General features: G+C 42.2%; 1 protein-coding gene across 4 annotated transcripts in view; it reads left to right on the top strand.

Moving 5' to 3' along the window:
• Positions 1–31: 31 nt before the first annotated feature.
• The window catches only part of pigb (phosphatidylinositol glycan anchor biosynthesis, class B), a 44,074-nt gene continuing 25,365 nt past the window's right edge, over positions 32–18,740 (top strand). The window contains exons 1-3 of one of the 4 annotated variants that reach the window (XM_068036952.1): positions 32–79; positions 10,652–10,791; positions 17,563–17,676. In XM_068036952.1, coding sequence (XP_067893053.1) covers positions 10,702–10,791; positions 17,563–17,676 — 204 coding nt within the window. In that variant the 5' untranslated portion in view covers positions 32–79; positions 10,652–10,701. The other 3 variants (XM_068036949.1, XM_068036950.1, XM_068036951.1) reach the window with 3 other exon arrangements.

Below are 18,740 nucleotides of genomic sequence, written 5' to 3'. Positions count from 1 at the left end.
CGACTGCGCACGCATCCTCCAAACGTGGCATTATGGGATATGTAGTCTTTGCAGGCAGGAGCGTCGGAAAAGCGGGCTGGTAGTTTCATTTTAAAACAAAAACTTTAACGCTTAAATAAAAACCGAAAGTGCTGGAAATACTGAACATATGGCAGCATCTGTGGAGAGAGAGAAATACAGTTAACGTTTCATGTCTGTCTAATGACAGACCTTCTGTTTTTATTTCAGATTTCCAGGATCCGCAGTATTTTTTTTAACGTTAATGCTTATATGCTTAGGAAGCGGCTAACCTCTAGGTCTGAGGCTTTGTGATTATAATGTGGAGGGGATGGGCATGTGATAGGAGAGCAGTCACCTTGGAAACCACCCAACCCCCTTCTCAGGAGCAAGCATCATCCGGTGGAATAGTCGAGCTGCTCGGGCCTGGTTGTTAAGCTCGTCCAGCATCGACACTGCACATGGCCGCCGCCGCGCGCTGATTGACTGAATGGAGCTCGCGCGAGCCCGACTGGTTCGCAGGAGCGCCGCGCGCGGCGGGGTTACGTCGTGGGAGCGGAAGCTGAAGCATTGAATGGAGCGCTGAGAGTGGGCGGAGTGTGCTCAGTCGGAATGGAGAAACTCAGGAGCGGTCTGTTTAGGGGCAGGCACGCTGCGGCCTCAGAAACTGTCCGGCTGAGAAAGAGAAAATCGACGTTGTACAGCAAAGAGCCCTCCAACATGGAGCAGGGCACAGGTACAGACTGGACGGACAGCCACTGCTCTGTGCAAATGTTATTTGCAATTCGTATCTGTATTGTGTTTGGTAAAAGCCCTTTGAAGAAACATGTTATGGGGATATCTTCGCCAGTTGCCAATCCAATGGACAATATCATGTACAAGAGTCTACAGTGTCTGTGACTAACGTTGCGTATAATTCAAAGTGCAGTAGTATGATTTGAAGAAATGGTACGCTTTAATCTGAATCTATTGTACCCTCGGGGCGTCAAGTGTTCCATGGCTAACAGCTCTGTAGTCACCCAGTACTATTTACCTCCTGATTAACTGGGGTTCTTCTCCTCTCCCCCCCCCCCCCCCCCCAATGGATCGCAAGATCCCAAAAGGCCACCATTGAGGTTTGAGTATCGAAGGCCTTTCGGCCCATTGCGTCTATGCTGGCTGTTTGCTAGAACAATCCAAAATTAAGCTCGTAATCTGATGTAAGGTTATCCACCGAAATTGTAACTCTGTCTCTCTCTCCATATATGATGCGTGACCTGCTGAGTGTTTCTATCATTTTGTTTTCATTCCAAAAATAATCCCACTTCCTGTTTACTCCTCATTGCTCTGTATCTTCATGTGCCTCAAATATTCATCCACTTTCCCCTCAAAACATGCCTCAACCAATTTCTGTGGCAAAGCAGTTCTTCCAACAATTTCTCCCAAAATCTCTACTTTTTATGATTTTAAATTGACGACTCCTTGTCACTGGGTACTATTTTGTCACTATGCACATCTATCCACTACAAATCCGCTGATAGAACCATAGAAAAATTATGGCGCAGAACGAGGCCATTCAGCCCATCGTGTCTGTGCCGGCTGAAAAAACTAGCCGCCCAATCTGTCCCACCTTCCAGCACTTGGTCTTTAGCCTTGCAGGTTACTGCACTTAAGGTGCATGCCCAGGTACCTTTTAAAAGAATTGAGTGTTTCTGCCTCCACCATCATTCCTGGCAGTGAATTCCAGACACCCATCCCATCTGGGTGAAAAAGATTTTCCTCTAATCCTTCTACCAATCAGCCTAAATCTGTGCCCCCTGGTAATTGACCTCTCCGCTAGGGGAGTCCTTCCTGTATACTCTGTCTAGGCCCCTCATAATTTTGTATACCTCAATTAAGTCACCCATCAGTCTCCTCTGTTATAAGGAAAACAATGCTAGCCTAACCAATATTTCCTCAAAGCTGCAACTTTTAAGCCCTGGCAACATTCTTGTATGTCTCCTCTGTACTCTCTCCAGAGCAATTATGTGCTTTCTGTAATGCGGTGACCAGAACTGTACGCAGTACTCCGAATGTGGCCTGACCAGTGTTTTATACAGTTCCAACATTACATCCCTGCTTTTGTACTCTATACCTTGGCCAATGAGGCAAAGCATTCCATATGCCCTCTTCGCCACTCTACCTACCTGTCGTGCCACCCAGGGACCTGTGGGCATGCACTCCAAGGTCTCTCACTTCTTCTACCCCTCTCAATATCCTACTGTTTATTGTGTATTCCTTCACTATGTTTGCCCTCCCCAAATGCATTACATCATACTTTTCTGGATTGAATTCCATTTGCCACTTTTCTGTCCACTCAATCAAACCATTGATATCATTGTGGAGTCTACAGCTATCATCTTCCCTATCAACTACATGGCCAATTTTTGTCATCAGCAAATATCCCAATCACACTTCCCACATTTAAGTCCAGATCATGAATATATACCACAAACAGCAAGGGACCCAACACTGAGTCCTGTGGAACGCCACTGGAAACTGCTTTCCATTCGCAAAAACATCCGTCAACTACTCCCCTTTGTTTCCTATCACTGAGCCAATTTTGGGTCCAACCTGCTACATTCCTCTGTATCCCATGAGTTTTCATTTTACTGACCAGTCTGCCTTGTGCGACCTTGTCAAATGTCTTAGTAAAATCCATGTAGACCACATTCACTGCACAACCCTCATCAATTCTTCTTGTTACTTCCTTAAAAAACGCAAAGTTAGTAAGATATGACCTTCCCTTAACAAATCCATGCTGTCAGTCCCTGATTAATCTGTGCCTTTCTAAGTGGCAGTTTATCCTGTCCCTCAAAATTATTTCTAATAATTTACCCACCACAGAGGTCAGACTGACTAGCCTAGATTTATTTGGCCTAAGCCTCGCACCCTTTTTAAACAATGGTACAATGTTCACAGACCTCTAATCATCTGGTACCTGTCCTGTATCTAGTGAGGATTTGAAAATGATCCTCAGAGCATCTGCTATTTCCTCCCTGGCTTCCTTTAATAACCTGGGATGCAGTCCATCTGGCCCTGGCGATTTATCCACGTTCAAGGATGTCAGACCCTCTCGTAATTCCCCTCTCATTATGCTTATCGTATCTAATAATTCACACCACTCCTCTTTAACTACAATGTCTACATCAACCCTCTCTGTGAAGACAGAGACAAAAAAAACTCATTAAGAACCCTGCCCACATCTTCTGCATCCACACGTAAGTTCCCTTGTGCATCTCTGATAGGCCGTACCCTTTCCTTAGTTAGTCATAGAGTTATACAGCACGGAAACAGGCCCTTCGGCCCATCAAGCATGCCAGCCATCAAGCATCTACCTATTCTAATCCCATTTTCCAGCACTTAGCACGTAGCCTTGTATGCTATGGTGTTTCAAGTGCTCATCTAACTACTTCTTAAATGTTGTGATAGTTCCTGACTCTACCACCTCTTCAGGCAGTGCGTTCCAGATTCCAACCACCCTCTGGGTGAAAAATGTTTTCCTCAAATCCCCTCTAAACCTCCTGCTCTTTACCTTAAATCTCTGCCCCCAGGTTATTGACCGCTCCACTAAGGGAAAAAGTTTCTTCCTATCTAATCTACCAATGTCCCTCATAATTTTGTGTACTTCAATCATGTCCCCCCCCTCTGCCTTCTCTGCTCTAAGGAAAACAACCCTAGCCTTTTCAGTCTCTCTTCATTGCTGAAACACTCCAGTCCAGGCAACATCCTGGTGAATCTCCTCTGCACCCACTCCAGTGCAATCACGTCCTTCCTATAGAGTGGTGTCCAGAACTCTACACAGTACTCCAGTTGTGGCCTAACTAGTGTTTTATACAGCTCCATCATAACCTCCCAGCTCTTGCTCTTAATGTGCTGATTCTTGATTTCCTTGATTTTACCTGCCAATAATTTTTCATGTCCTCTCTTTGCTTTTCTAATTTCCTTTTTTACTTCACCCCTGCACTTTATATACTCCTCTAGGCTTTCTAAAGTATTTAGTTTTTTGTGATTGTCATAAGCTTTCTTTCTCTGCTTTAATTTACCCTGTAAGCTTCTAGATAACCAGGAGGCTCTAGATTTGGCAGTACCACCCTTTATCTTTGTGGGGACATGCCTACACTGCTTGTAGTATCTCGCTTTTGAATGCCTTCCACTGGCTTGCCACTGATTTTCCTTCAAGTGGCTGTAATAAGTCCACTTTTGCCAGGTCGCCTCTCAGTTTCATAAAATTCGCCTTCCCCTAATTTAGAACTTTTGCTCCTGTTTTATTTTGTCATTTTCTATGATTATGCTAAAACTAACTGTATTATGGTCACTATTTCCAAAATGGTCACCCACTGTTAGTTCATCCACTTGCCCAGCTTCATTACTGAAGACTAAATCTAGAATTGCGCCCCCTCTCATTGGGCTTGTTACGTGCTGGGTGCTGGCTAAAAAAGTTCTCTTGAATGCAGTTCAAGAATTTTGTGCCCTCTGTGCCCTTCACACTGTTTGTGTGCCAGTTGATATTGGGGTAGTTGAAATCCCCAATTATTGTTGTCCTATAGTTTTTGCACTCTGAAATTTGTCTACATATTTGTTCTATCTCCCTCTCACTATTTGGGGGTCTATAGTACTCTTCTAGTAGTTGGCTGCCCCTTTTTTATTTCTGAGCTCCATCCATATGGCCTCATTTGATGATCCATTTAGCACATCATCCCTCCTCAAAGCTGTTATTGATTCCTTAATTAATAATGCCACCCCCCCTCCTTTTCTTTCCCCCTCTCTATCCCACCTGCAAACTCGATATCCAGGGATGTTGAGCTGCCATTCTTGCCCTTCTTTAAGCCAAGTTTCCGTTATAGAACCATAGAACAATTATGGCACAGAAGGGGGCTATTCAGCCCATTGGGGCTGGATAAAAACTAGCCACCTAATCTAATCCCACCTTCCAGCACCTGGTCCATAGCCTTGTCAGTTACAGCTCTTCAGGTGCATGTCCAGGTGCCTTTTAAAAGAATTGAGGGTTTCTGTCTCCACCACTGTTCTTGGCAGTGAATTCCAGACACCCACCACCCTCTGGGTGGAAAAGTTTTTCCTCATGTCCCCTTTAATCCTTCTACCAATCACCTTAAATCTGTGCCCCCGGTAATTAACCTCTCCGCTGGGGGAAACAGGTCCTTCCTGTCTACTCTGTCTAGGCCCCTCATAATTTTGTACACGTCTATTAAGTCGCCCCTCATAATTTTTTACACGTCTATTAAGTCACCCCTCAGCATTCTCTGTTCTAAGGAAAACAACCCTAGCCTATCCAATCTTTTTTCATAGCTGCAACTTTCGAGCCCTGGCAACATTCTTGTCAATCTCCTCTGTACTCTCTCCAGAGCAATTATGTCCTTTCTGTAATGTGTATGCAATACTCCAACTGTGACCTAACCAGCGTTGGATACAGTTCCAGCGTTACATCCCTCTTTTGAATTCTATACCTCGGCCAATAAAGGAAAGCATTCCATATGTCGCCTTCACCACTCTACCTACCTGTCCTGCCACCTTCAGGGACCTGTTATAGCAATGATATCATGTTGCCATGTGTCTATCTGTGCCCTCAGCTTATCAGCTTTATTTACTATGCTCCTTTTAATACTGCCAAATTCATGTGCTGCATGCTTTTTAACCTTTGCTGCTTCAGTCTTTCAGAGTCACACGCTAATTTTCTGCCTCCCGTTCCTGGCACTGAAATTGGCCCATCTAAAACTGCATTCAGGTTCCTATCCCCCTGCCAAACTAGTTTAAACCAACTCCAACAGCACTAGCAACCCTTCCTGCAAGGATATTTGTCCCAGTCCTGTTCAGGTGTAAACCATCCAGCTTGTACATGTTGCACCTTACCCAGAACCAGTCCCAATGCCCCAGAAATCTGAAGCCCTCCCTCCTGCACCATCTCTCCAGCCACGCATTCGTCTTGTGTATTTTCCTATTTCTATATTCACTGGCACATGGCCTTGGGGGTAATCCAGAGATTACTACCTTTGAGGTCGTGCTTGCTAATCTTGTTCCTAACTCCCTAAACTCAGCCTGCAGGACCTCATCCCTCTTTCTTCCTATGTCGTTGGTACCAATGTGGATCACAACCTCTGGCTGTGCACCCTCGCCCTCCAGAATGATACCCACAACTACCTTGACTACAATGATACCAAACTTGGAGGTGTGGCAAACAGTGAGGATGATGTGAACCGCCTGCAACAGGACAGAGATAGGCTAACAGAATGGGCAGACAGCGAAGTGTGAGCTGATACATTTTGGCAGAAGCGGTAGGATGAGGCAATATAGACTTAAAAGCACAGTTCTAAAGCGTGCACAGGAACATAAGGAACTGAGGGTGCATGTGCATCGATCTTTGCAGGTGGCAGGACATTATTGAGAGAGTGGTTAATAAAGCATATGGAATCTTGGGCTTCGTATATAAAGGAATTGAGTACAAAAGCAGGGAAGTTATGCTGAATCTTTACAAAGCTCTGGTTAGGCCCCAACTAGAGTATTCTGTCTAGTTCTGGTCACCACGCTTTAGGAAGGATGTGAGGGTCTTCAAGAGATTGCAGAGAAGATTTACCAGAAATAGTTCTAGAGATGGGGGATTGTGGTTACAAGATTAGGTTGGAAAAGATGAGGTTGTTCTCCTTGCATAGAGGCATACAAGATTGACAGGCTTAGATATGGTAGGCAAAGAAAAGCTGTTCCATTAACTGTTGGTACAAGGACTAAGGGACGCAGATTGAAGGTTTTGGGCAAGAGATGCAGGGGGAAATATGAGGAACAACTTTTTTTTACACAGCAAGTGTTAATGACCTGGAACACACTGCCCACGAGGGTGGTGGAAGTGGAAACCTTCAAAAGGAAATTGGTTAGGCACTTGAAGGAAATAAACTTGTAGGGCAACGCGGATTGAATGGGGGAGTTGGACTGAATGGATTGCTCCGCAGATAGACGGCATGGACTTGATGGACCAAATGGTTGCCTGCTGTGCCATAAATTACTCTGACACTATGACTTTGCGCTTTCTGCCACCCTTCTTCCTGTGAGGACTCGATTCCATTCTCCCAGTCTCTCTCCATCACACCTATTCTGATGCTGCCACCTTCCATACCAGTGCTTCTGATACGTCTTCCTGTTTCTTCAATCGAGGATTCTGCTCGACTGTGGTTGAGAGGGCGATCGACTGTGCCTGTTCCATTTCCCACTCTTCTCTCTGACTTCCTTTTCCTCCCTACCAGAACCATAATAGAGTGACCCTTGTCCTCACCTTCCACCCTCCATATTCAATGGATCTTCCTTTGCCATTTCCGGCACCTCCAGTGTAATGCCACTACTAAACACACCTTCCCCAACCCTTCCCATTCAGCCTCCTAAGGAACCATTCCTTTTGTGATACTCGTCAATCACCACAACTCCACCTCTCCTTCCCATGCAAAAGTAGGAAATTCAAACACCTGCCCTTTTACCTGGTTTTGCCCCATGATTTAAGGCCCCAAAAACTCCTTCCAGATAAAATAGCGATTTACTTGTACTTCTTTCAATTTAGTATACTGCATTCACTGCTCACAATGCAGTGTCCTGTAGGTGGTGGTATGAAAGTGCTTCCATTTTTTAATAGTTTGTGAGTACTTGTGTTTAAATATTGTGGAAATGGATTCATTTGAAAGACTGAAGAGATTCCATAGATGCTGGACTCTTTTTTAAAAAATAAATCACTGGAAGGACTTGAGATTTTGGTTTAAAAACAACCCTTACTGGATGTGACATGTCTTCAGCTAAATAAACAGCAGGAGCCTTGGTGACTGGGGGGAGTTGCTTACAGAGAAGTGACATGTCAAGATTTACGGTGGTCAAGAGTTGATTTAGTTTTGGATATTGTTTTGAGTCAGTTGGGGGTAAGCCTGCTAAGAGAGAAGACACCAGCTCATCCTTTTTCCACCTATTTGAGAAACCCTAAGAATTCCGTGTGATAGCTGAAACCCCGATGCTGCATTTCTCTTGGAAAGCCTGCCAGACTAATCCTTCACGTCACCTGAAGAGAACTGCTCCAAAAAGATCCTAATGACAGCCATCTGCGTGTATTTGGGATGCCAGAATAAAAGGGCAACTGATATTCCATGTATTATACTTTCCTTTCAAGAATTAACAAGTATTTGGCCAAAGTTTCTTTGTCTTTTTTGTGAAGGGATCTCGGCAGAGAAAGCTTCTTTATTTTTTCTTTAATGGTGTGTGTGTGTGTTGGGGGCTAATTTAGAAGGGAACTTTCATATTTCAAACTGTGTAAATGCTTTGCATCTTTACTGAATAAAACTTGTTTTATAATTTAATTTTGTTTATTAAAGAAACATGGTTGGTGGATTTTACTCTGAAATAAAAATACAGTATATCATTGGTCGTATTGGTAACTGGGTAAAATATTTAAATATATGTTGTGACCCATAGAGAAGCGGAACTAGAGGAAGTCAGTGCACTCCTCCAGCCTCTGTCATAACAGTTGGGAAATCCAAACACAGGTTGGGTGACCATTGTGCAGCACGCCCCCAATCAGACCATAAGTGTGATCTCAAACTTCTGGTTGCCTGTCATTTTACTTCTCTGCCTCACACCCATTCTGCCCTCTCTGTCCTGAGCTTCCTACACTGTTCCATTGAAGTTCAATGTAAGCTTTAGGAACAGCATGTCATCTTTCCATTGGGCATTTTACAGCCTTCTTGACTCAACATCAAGTTCAATAATTTCACATCATAAACTCTGCCCTCAATTTTTCAGATGGCAGCTGCTGTTGATGACTCAGCTTTCCCATATGCATCATCTTTAGACCCATCATTTGTTTCTTGCCCCATTAGCCCTTGTCCCATGTCCCTTTTGCCTTTCACAATCATCACTTTTGTCATTTAATCTCTCCTGCCTTTCACCCTATCAGACATTCCCTTTTATTCTTTCCCTCTCCCCTCCCCACCCACCCCCCTTCCTTGTTTAAAATCTGTTGCATCTCAATTTTTTTTCAGTTCTGGTGAAAGGTCATCAACCTGAAATGTTAACTCTGTTTCTCTCTTCACAGATGCTGCCTGACCTGCTGAGCATTTCCAGCATTTTCTGTTTTTATTTTAGATTTCCAGCAACCACAGTATTTTGCTTTTGTCGTATCCTATCTATACATTTCTGTTTTTGAATTACTGGTACATCAGTTTTGTTACTGTGTACAAGTAAATATCTTGTACAGTGATAGCATTGTTTTTTGGATAGCTGGCACTGCCTTATAGAAATTAGGTGAGGTGATCCCTAGATGTGTCAATATTCATAGGGCATATCTCTCACAAAAGTGTTTGCTAACTACTGCTGTACACTATACATTTCTGGGTGAAATGACGACTAGATAGGGAGAAACTGTTCCCAGTGGCAGGAGAGTAACCAGAGGACACAGATTTAAGATAATTGGCAAAAGAACTAAGGGGGAGATGAGAAGAAATGTTTTTTTGCAGCTAATTGTTATGAACTGGAATACACTGTTTAAAAGGGAGGTGGAAGCAGACTCAATATTAAATTTCAAAGGGAACTGAATCTATGTTTTCAAAGAAAAAAATTACAGGGATATGGAGAAAGAGCAGCAGGGGAGTGGGACTAATTAAATAGCTGTTTCAAAGAACCAGCACAGGCATGATGGATTGAATGGCCTCGTTCTGCATTGAATGGTTCTAAATTTGGGAAGAAAGGCAAGTGTGTTATTTCTCTTCAAATAAAATCAAGTGAAAAGTTGGCAGACACCAGTTTTAAGAAATAGTTTGATTATTCCAGAATTTGACCAAATCATGCTGCTGTTAATAACAGAAAACAGTTATAACAAGTAAATTCCCTATTTCACCCAGTGTGCGCTCTCCACTGATTAGGTGCTGAGATAGAAAAAGAAAAATTTGTGGTGCAGAAGGAGGCCATTTGGCCCATTGTGTCCATGCCGGCTGAGAAGGATATATCCAGCCTAAACCCACCTTCCAACTCTTGGTCCGTCGTCCTGTAGGTTCCTGCACCTCGAGTGCATAATCTACTGTTTTTTAAATGCGATGAGGATTTCTGCCTCTACTGTCCTTTCAGGCAACGAGCTCCAGACCCCCACCACTGTCTGGTTGGAAAGAAAATACTCCTCAACTCCCCTCTAATCCTTCTACCAATTATTTAAAATCTATTTCCCCTGGTTATTGACCTCTCTGCTAATGGAAACAGATCCTTCCTGTCTACTCTAGGCCCCTCCATGATTTTATACATCTCAGTTAAATCTCCACTCTGTCTCCTTTTGTTCCAAAGGAAAAAACAGGACTTTACGGAAAGGGTGTTTTGGAGAGCAAGTCAGTTTTCATGATCTAACAGTGAATGTTTAGCATTCATAATATTTAGTGATAGACCACAATTTTCCTTGAGAATAAAAACTGAAGCATGCACAGAAAGTTTTTTTGTGGGTGAATTTTCCTACAGAAAATTATAATGATATAAGATTCTTTTTCCTAAGGTACAATACGTACTCTATGAAAAATATTTGTGACACTGCCTTCCTCAGAAAAACACAGTTGATATTTGAAGCCATCAGAGTATTTTGCTGCTTTTGTAATTGTAATTTTTTCTATTCTAGGATTATTGGGTCCAAACACCTACTTACTTATATTCAGTATAGCTTTGAGGATGGTGAACTGTTTTCTGGTCCAGACGAGCTTTGTTCCTGATGAGTATTGGCAGTCACTTGAAGTCGCACACAACATGGTCTTCAAATATCCTTTGTGTTTTCAAATTGCGTATGTACTTTGTAAAAATTGTAACTTTTAGATGAACCCATCACAGTCATTTTTAATGTGGTCCGGGGGCTGGTCCAAAATGCAAGTCACTGACGTGTAATGCGACGGCTGAGGCCAGACCAGAGAATAGTCCAGAACCGGCATCCCCACCACTCGCATGACCGACTCCCACGTGTGCACAAGTTGTCATATGCATGAGCAACAATGATGTAGTTTAAGCAAGATTTATGTTACTGTTGATTTTGTTTGAATATAGATTTAAGATAAGTATTAGTTTCTCAGAAGATTATTGTGATGATTTTATAAAACATGTCAATGTTTTAAATAAACCTGTTCTCTTGTAGGATTAATGTTGAGATTATGAAAATGTCTATACTTTAGTCTCTGGTATGAATTGATAATTTGCTTATAGTTAATAAAGAAAATCACATAAATTTGTTATATTTAGTCGTAAAAAAGCAGCAAAATATTCCACAAGCGTATATGCTATAAGGCAGTCAGGTTGTGTGGCGTCACCTAGTCAGGAATCTGGCTTTTTTTTTCTCATGGCCCCACCAAGGCTTGACAACATGTCTGAGCATGCTCACAGCACCCATGCTTCCAGTTGGCTGTGTTAAACTGTTTAGCCTATGTTTTGGTTTTTGACTGTTGTTATGACCATGTGAAAAAGGTGTCTTTTACTGTCTTCACCTGGTCGTCTTGTAACAGGGTTTAATTTTAAACGCACTGTGTTTTGAGCTCTAACTTGGTGAATCATTGTTCACCACTTTCCAATTATAAGGCAAAGAAATGAGCATAAACAGGATTTCTTAGGTTTAAAGAAAAAAAGTGAACTTTATTAAACCTTAAACCTAAACTCTAATACCCTAAACGCCTATGGACACACAGCGCGCCCCACGCTAGCATGCATACGCACATGCAAATAGGGACAGAAAAGAGCAGACGAAAAATAAATTAAAAAAATTTGAGGCAATCTCTGAAGAGGGGTTTTTACTGTGCTTTGAGGTCGCTGTAGTCCTTGATTGTAAGTTGTCTTGCTTTTCCTTGGGTCCCAGTATTCTTCTTAAACCTTTTTCACTGTAGGAGGCTTTTCTCTCTTGGGGTTCATGTGTCTTCAATAGGTCTTCAGTTCCATGAGAAAGAGATGGGAGCAGACAGGAGCGAGGTCTTTTCAGTCCAGGAGCAAAGAGCTTTCTCCTTTCAAACACTGTGGCAAGTTCAAATTCAAACAGCCAGTTAGACATATGACTAAAATAAAAACATAAAGTGCTGGAAAAATTCAGGTCTGGTAATTCTACTTCTCTCTCCACAGATGCTAACGTTTCAGGACAGTGACCCTCCTTCAGCCACAAGCACAAACATGAAAAAAAACAGGTTTGTGCTAGTGGCTGTTCAGTTTTCAATCCGTTAACACCCTATCTGTACTAATGCTTTGTCTTTCAGCACGCCATTAACATATTGTTTGCCTTTGCTCCATGACCTTCTGGTCAGCTATTCTGTGACCTTGTCTTATCAATACCTTTTCTTTTGTTATCTCTTGCCTTACCCCCACTTTACTTGCTTCAAATCTTTTACATTTCTTATATCTGCCAGTTCTGAAGAAGGGTCACTGATCTGAAATGTTTACTCTGCTTCGCTGTCCACAGATGCTGCCAGATCTGCTGAGTTTTTCCAGCACTTTGTTTTTATTTCAGATTTCCAGCATCCGCAGTATTTTGCTTTTAGTCATGTGACTAAACTGGCCTGACGAGATCTTCTGTGTATTGGAGAAGCAAGGACTGGGTCCTTTGTTCCAACCCTATCTGCCAGTATGCAAAAAAAGGTCTTTCCAGTGAGGGGCCTAGCAATTCCTTGTGATAGGCCCTCTTTTCTTCCAAGCACTAATTTTAAGTTTTAATGTTCATGTGGCAAAATAATTTGTGGCTCATTCTTGGCAGGTGAGGGCCTGTATGACACTGTGCTCCGACAGTTATAAATTTTTGTGCAAATTGAATGGTTTGACTGCTACTCTGGAATATCCCAGTTTGAAGCTTTTTTAAAAACTGTTTCCAAAAACTCAGCATCAAAAATGTTAATATGGATCGTTGACTTAAATCTGATAGTCTGAAGTGCAAATCCAGCAAAATTTGTGATAGTGTGAGTGCGAGCCAGGTGCAAAATAGTGGTGACAATGCAAGTAAAGTGATTTGCGAACCACCCCCATGACACTTTGATTCTAATGTCAATAAGGTGACAAGTGCAGTGTACAATGAAGCGGAAGGTATGTTCGATGTGAAGGACTTGCCTAGTTGTGGATACAAGAAGAACAGTGAAGAGATTGTTAGTGAAATTATTGCAAGTAATAGTGATCAAGACTAAAACACTAAGAGTAACCAAAATAGCAAGAACAGAGTAAAAAAATGTTTTCACAGTGACTACTTGAAATTAGATCTTTTTCTGGATGGGTGATAAAGAAGATCTCAACTCTCATTGTGTTTTGTGTTTCGAAACTTTGGCTAATGAAGCAATGAAACCCCCTAAGAGTAAATGCCATTTTGAATACAAACACGAGGAATGCATTGGAAAGCCCCTTGAGTTTTTTAAGAACATATGCAAAGAACTGATCCACAATAAGCACATCATGCATTTTATTGCTACTCGTGAGGAAAATGCTAATGCTACAGAGGCTTCATACAAGGTATCACTGCTGGCAGCAAAAATTGGGAAAGATTATACTGTCAGAGAATTTGATCAAGCCTGCTGCAAAAATAACGGCAAACATCATGCTTGGTGAAAAGGCAAAGAATGCCATTGAAAAGGTACGCTTTTTAAATGATACTGTTCAGCATCGAGCAACATTTATGGCTGAAAATGTGGAATACTAGCTGTTGTCATGTCTGCGCCAGAGCCAGTACTACTTGCTCCAACTTGATGACTGCACTGATATAGTGTGCAATGCTAACCTTCTGGCATGTCAAGTGTGAATATTCAGGCGAAGTACATGACGCATTTTTGTTCTGCCAATCTCTGCCTACCAACACAGCATGAGAAACCATTTTCAAGACATCGAATATTTTTCACAAAAACAAAGTGGATTTGAAATGAAGTGTCGGTATTTATACTGATGGTGCTTTACCAATGACTGGCAGGATGAAAGGCCTAACTGCATGTTTCCAAGCAGTTGGCAGCAGCACACTGTAGCATTCATCGTGAACAACTTGCTGTGAAGAAGGTGCCCACTGGCCTTAAAACGGTTCTGGACAAGGCAGTAAAGATTGTTAACTTTATCAAAGGACGCCCTGTGAACGCATGCATTTTTAAAGCTCTGTGTGAAGAGATGGAGAATGTAAACATGAAACTTCTTTTCCAGACTGAAGTTCGCTGGTTGTCACAGGGCAAAGTACTCACCTCTGAACTGTGAAGAGGTCAAAATCTACCTGCACGACTGTCCAGGGTGTGACCTCTTGGACCACATGCGTGATTTCTCATGGCTTGTCCAACTAGTGTACTTGGCTGATATTTTCAGCATCTTGAATGGGCCGAACCTTTCCTTAATGTCCAGGACAAAGTAAAAGCTTTATATGTAAAGATGGAGCTGTGGTGTGGCCGCCTCAACTGTCGAGAATTTGGCTCTTTCACAACTCTTGCCAGTTTCCTGCTTGTGTCCAAGGAAGAAATTGATGGGCAGATTGTTGAAGACTTCAGAGCGCACCTACGGAGCCTCCACAAGCAATTCAGGAAGTATTTCCCAGAACCAGAGACAGGATTTGAGTGGATCAGAAATCCATTCACAAACATGGGCCACATTGAAGAGATCAGTGCCAAGGTTCCCTCAAAAGAGGTGGATAATCTTGTTGAGCTTGCATCGGACGGGAATACCAAAAAAAAAAGTGATGGACTTTTGGCTCCACATATGGTCCGAGTGTCCTGGACTCGCTAACGTTCTGAAGCACCTACTGCCATTCGCAACAACATACAACTACAGATTTTCAACAGTTGTGGGGCTGAAAACAAAGTGGAACCGGCTGAACATGGAGTCCGACATGAGACTGAAGCTCTCCAGCTAGGAACCAGACATCACGTCATTGGTGTCTCATCAAAAACAGCGGTCATCTTCACATTAATTCTGACATATTTTTTGCAGTGGCGAGTGACAGCAGATGGGGAAGAGCCACGTGGTCTTCCTCACACGTGGTCCACGTGGTCTTTTGCCTTACCTAAGTGGTCCGTGGGTGAAGAAGTTTGACAACTGCTCTACACTGCAAAGGAACTCCTATGCTCCAATCATCTCTACTTTTCTCCTTCCCAGATTGTTATAAGTGTTGCTATTTAACTGTAACTGATATAAACTTGTAGTATTATGTAAAAAAAATAAGGATAAAATATGATTTTGAAATGTGAACTGAATTATGTCTGTGCACCCGAGTCCAATTAGCCCCTGCTCTCTGGGTCTTCCCACATAAATTGAAGAAACCTGGTTGCATTTTTTGACTCAAGATATTTTACATTGTTCAATGTCGTTGTTTACATCAAACTTTTGACAGTCTACTAGGAAGGAGAAGCAGGGCCTTGGCAAGTTGACCGTGGAGAGGACTAAATGACTCAGATTTTGCTGCTGGGAATGAAGGATTGAGCAGTTGTGGAGTGGAGAGACCGGTCATGGAGCAAGATGGTGGCCTATATAGAGTCATTTATGGCATAGCAGGAGGCTATTCAGCCCATCAAGTCCATGCTGGCTCTCCGCAGAGCAATCCAGTCAGTCCCACTTCCCCGCTCAATGCCTGTGGCCCTGCAGGTTTATTTCCTTCGAGTACTCATCCAATTTCCTTTTGAAATCATTGATTTCACTTCCACCACCCTCCTGAGCAGAGTGTTCCAGGTCATTACCACTTGCTGCATAGAAAAGTTCTTCCTCACATTCCTCCTGCACCTCTTGCCCAAAATCTTCAATCTGTGTCCCCTAGTCCTTGTACCATCAGTTATTGGGAACAGTTTTCCCTTGTCTAACTTATCCAAGCCTGTCATAATGTTGTACACCTCGATCAAACCGCCCCTCAATCTCCTTTGCTCCAGGGAGAACAACCCCAGCTTTTCCAATCTAACCTTGTAACTAAAATTCCCCATCCTTGGAATCATTCTGTTAAATCTGTGCACCCTCTCAAGAACCCTTGCATCATTCCTAAAGTGTGGTGACCAGAACTGGACAGAATACTCTAGTTTGGGCCTAACCAGAGCTTTATAAATGTTCAGCATAATATCTTTGCTTTTGTATTCAATGCCTCTATTTATGAAGCCCAAGATCCCATATGCTTTCCTAACCACTCTCTGTGTGTCCTGCTACCTTCAAAGATTAATGCACATGCCTCCCCAGGTCTCCCTCTTCCTGCACGCTCTTTAGAACTGTGCCTTTAACTCTATATTGCCTCACCGATCCCTTCTACCAAAATACTTCACCTCACACTTGTCTGTATTAAATTCCATCTGCCACTTGTCTGCCCATTTTGCCAGCCTATCCATGTCCTGTTGCAGGCGATTCATATCCTCACTGTTTGCCATTCCTCCAAGTTTGGTCTCCTTGGCAAAATTTGAGATTCTATTCCAAGATACAAGTTATTTATAGCAAGAGGAGCAGCGGTCCTAGCACTGACTCTTGGGGAACACACTGTCTACCATCTTCCAGTCTGAAAAACAACTATTTACCACACTATTTTCTGTCTTTGAGCCAAATTTTATCCAGTTGGACACTCACCCTCCTATTCCATGAGCCTCAATTTTGTTAACTATCCTTTTTTGTGGTATCATATCAAACGCTTTCCTAAGATCCATGTAGACAACATCCACCACATTCCTTTCATCAACCTTCTCTATTACTTCATCAGAAAATTCAATTAGATTAGTCAAGCATGATCTGCCTTTTAAAAATTCATGCTGGCTATCTTTAATTAACTCAAACCTCTCCAAGTGCCTGATATTTTTCCCTGGTTATTTTTTCTAAAACCTTACCCACCAACTAACTGGCCTGTAGTTGCAGGGACTGTCCTTGCACCCTTTCTTGAATAAGGGTGTCACGTTTGCCACTCTCCAATCCACTGGCATCTTCCTCATATCCAGGGAAGTTTAGAAGATTTTGGCAAGCCCTTCCACTATCTCCACCTCCACTTCCTTCAGCAACCTATGATGTAAGCCACCAGGTGATGTATCTATTATGAGCATATCCAGCCTTTCCAGTACCACCTCACTCTCAATTTTTACTCTTCCTATTGCCTCTGCTCTCTCTGCTTCTGATATTTTGTCAGATTCCTCTTCCTTAGTTATCAATACAAAGTACCCATTAAGTATTCTAGCCTTGCCCAGCGCCTCCAAGCATATATTTCTCGCTTTGTCCCCAATAGGCCTCACTCCAGCTGTTACTACCAGCTTGCTATTTTCATGCTGCTAGAAGATTTTTTGGTTCCCTTTTATGTTGACTGCCATTCTATTCTCATATTCTCTTTGTCAGTCTTATTTTCCTCTTCACCACCCCTCTCAACTTCTTGTATTTGGCCTGGTTCTCACTTGAATTCACCTGGCATGCATTATACACCCTCTTTTATTTGTTTCCTCCGAATATATACTATATCTTGTATCAGATTGTTGCTAAGCACGGTCTTAACAGACATTGGTCGTGTCCATTTTTTGATTGATCAGGCATGGTGCTTAAAACAGACTGAAGGATGATTTTGTTATTTTTAAAAGAAATATTTAATACTATCACCTTAACATTCTCAAATATGGTTATTTAACCTGGGAATGGAAAGAGAGGCTTCGAGGCTACACTTATCCACTGGTCTTTGCAAGCTTTTATAAATTGTTGCAAATGTTCAAGAAGGATACAGTTCAACTGCTGGTAAGGTTAAAAAAGTAGTTATTAATCAGCCTTGACTCTGCAGAAATGAGATTTAAAGTTGTTGAAATGAAAGTTATGACTGATTTTTTTTGAAAACCTTTGAGCTTGTCTGTTCTTTGGTATCAGAATCATAGAATGAAATAGCACCAAAGGCAGCTATTCTGTGCATCGTGCCTGTCCACCTCTTTGGTAGACCTATCCAATTAGTTTTACTCTCCTGCTCTCCCCCCATAGTCCTGTAATTTTTTTCTCCAAGTATTTATTCAGTTTCCTTTTTTTAAGTTATTATTGAATCTGTTTTCTGACAGTGCATTCCACATCACAAAAACTCACTGCATGGGCAAAGAAAGTTTTCTCGTTTTGTCTTTTTTTTTGCCAATCACCCTAAATCTGTGTCCTCTGGTTACTGATTCTTCTGCTATTGGAAACAGTTTCTCCTTATTTACTCTTTATCAAAACCGATCATAATTTTGAACACGTGTCCTTAGTCCATTCTAGTAAATTTCTTTTGCACCCTCACTAATCCTTGACATCTTTCCTAAAGTGTGATGCCCAGCATTGAACACAATATTCCAGCGGGGGAATTGCTGATGTTTTGTAATGGTTTACCATAACTTCCTTGCTTTTGTACTCTATGCCTCTTAATAAAGCCTAGGACCCCCATATGCTTTTTAGCAGCATTCTCAAATGTATCCTGCCAACTTCAAAGATTTATGTACATGAACTCTCTTCAAAATTGTACCAATTAGTTTATATTGCCTCTCTTAATTCTTCTTACCAAAATTTATATCTCTTCACACTTGTATGAAAATTTATCTGCCATGTGCCTGCCTATTTCACCAGTTTGTTTACCCTCCTGAAGTCTGTGCTAGCCTCCCCACTGTTTACTACATTTCCAAGATTTATGCCATATGCAAACTTTGAAATTATGCCCTGTACATCCAAGTCCAGACCATTAGTATATATCAAAAAGAGCAGTAGTCCGAATACTGACCCTGGGGGAGCACCACTTCCCTTCAGTCTGAAAAACAACTGTTCACAGTACTGTTCTCTGTTTACAATTC

This window comes from Heterodontus francisci, chromosome 8, assembly GCF_036365525.1.
Source record: "Heterodontus francisci isolate sHetFra1 chromosome 8, sHetFra1.hap1, whole genome shotgun sequence".
NCBI lineage: Eukaryota > Metazoa > Chordata > Chondrichthyes > Heterodontiformes > Heterodontidae > Heterodontus > Heterodontus francisci.
This window is presented reverse-complemented; position numbering and strand designations above follow the sequence as displayed.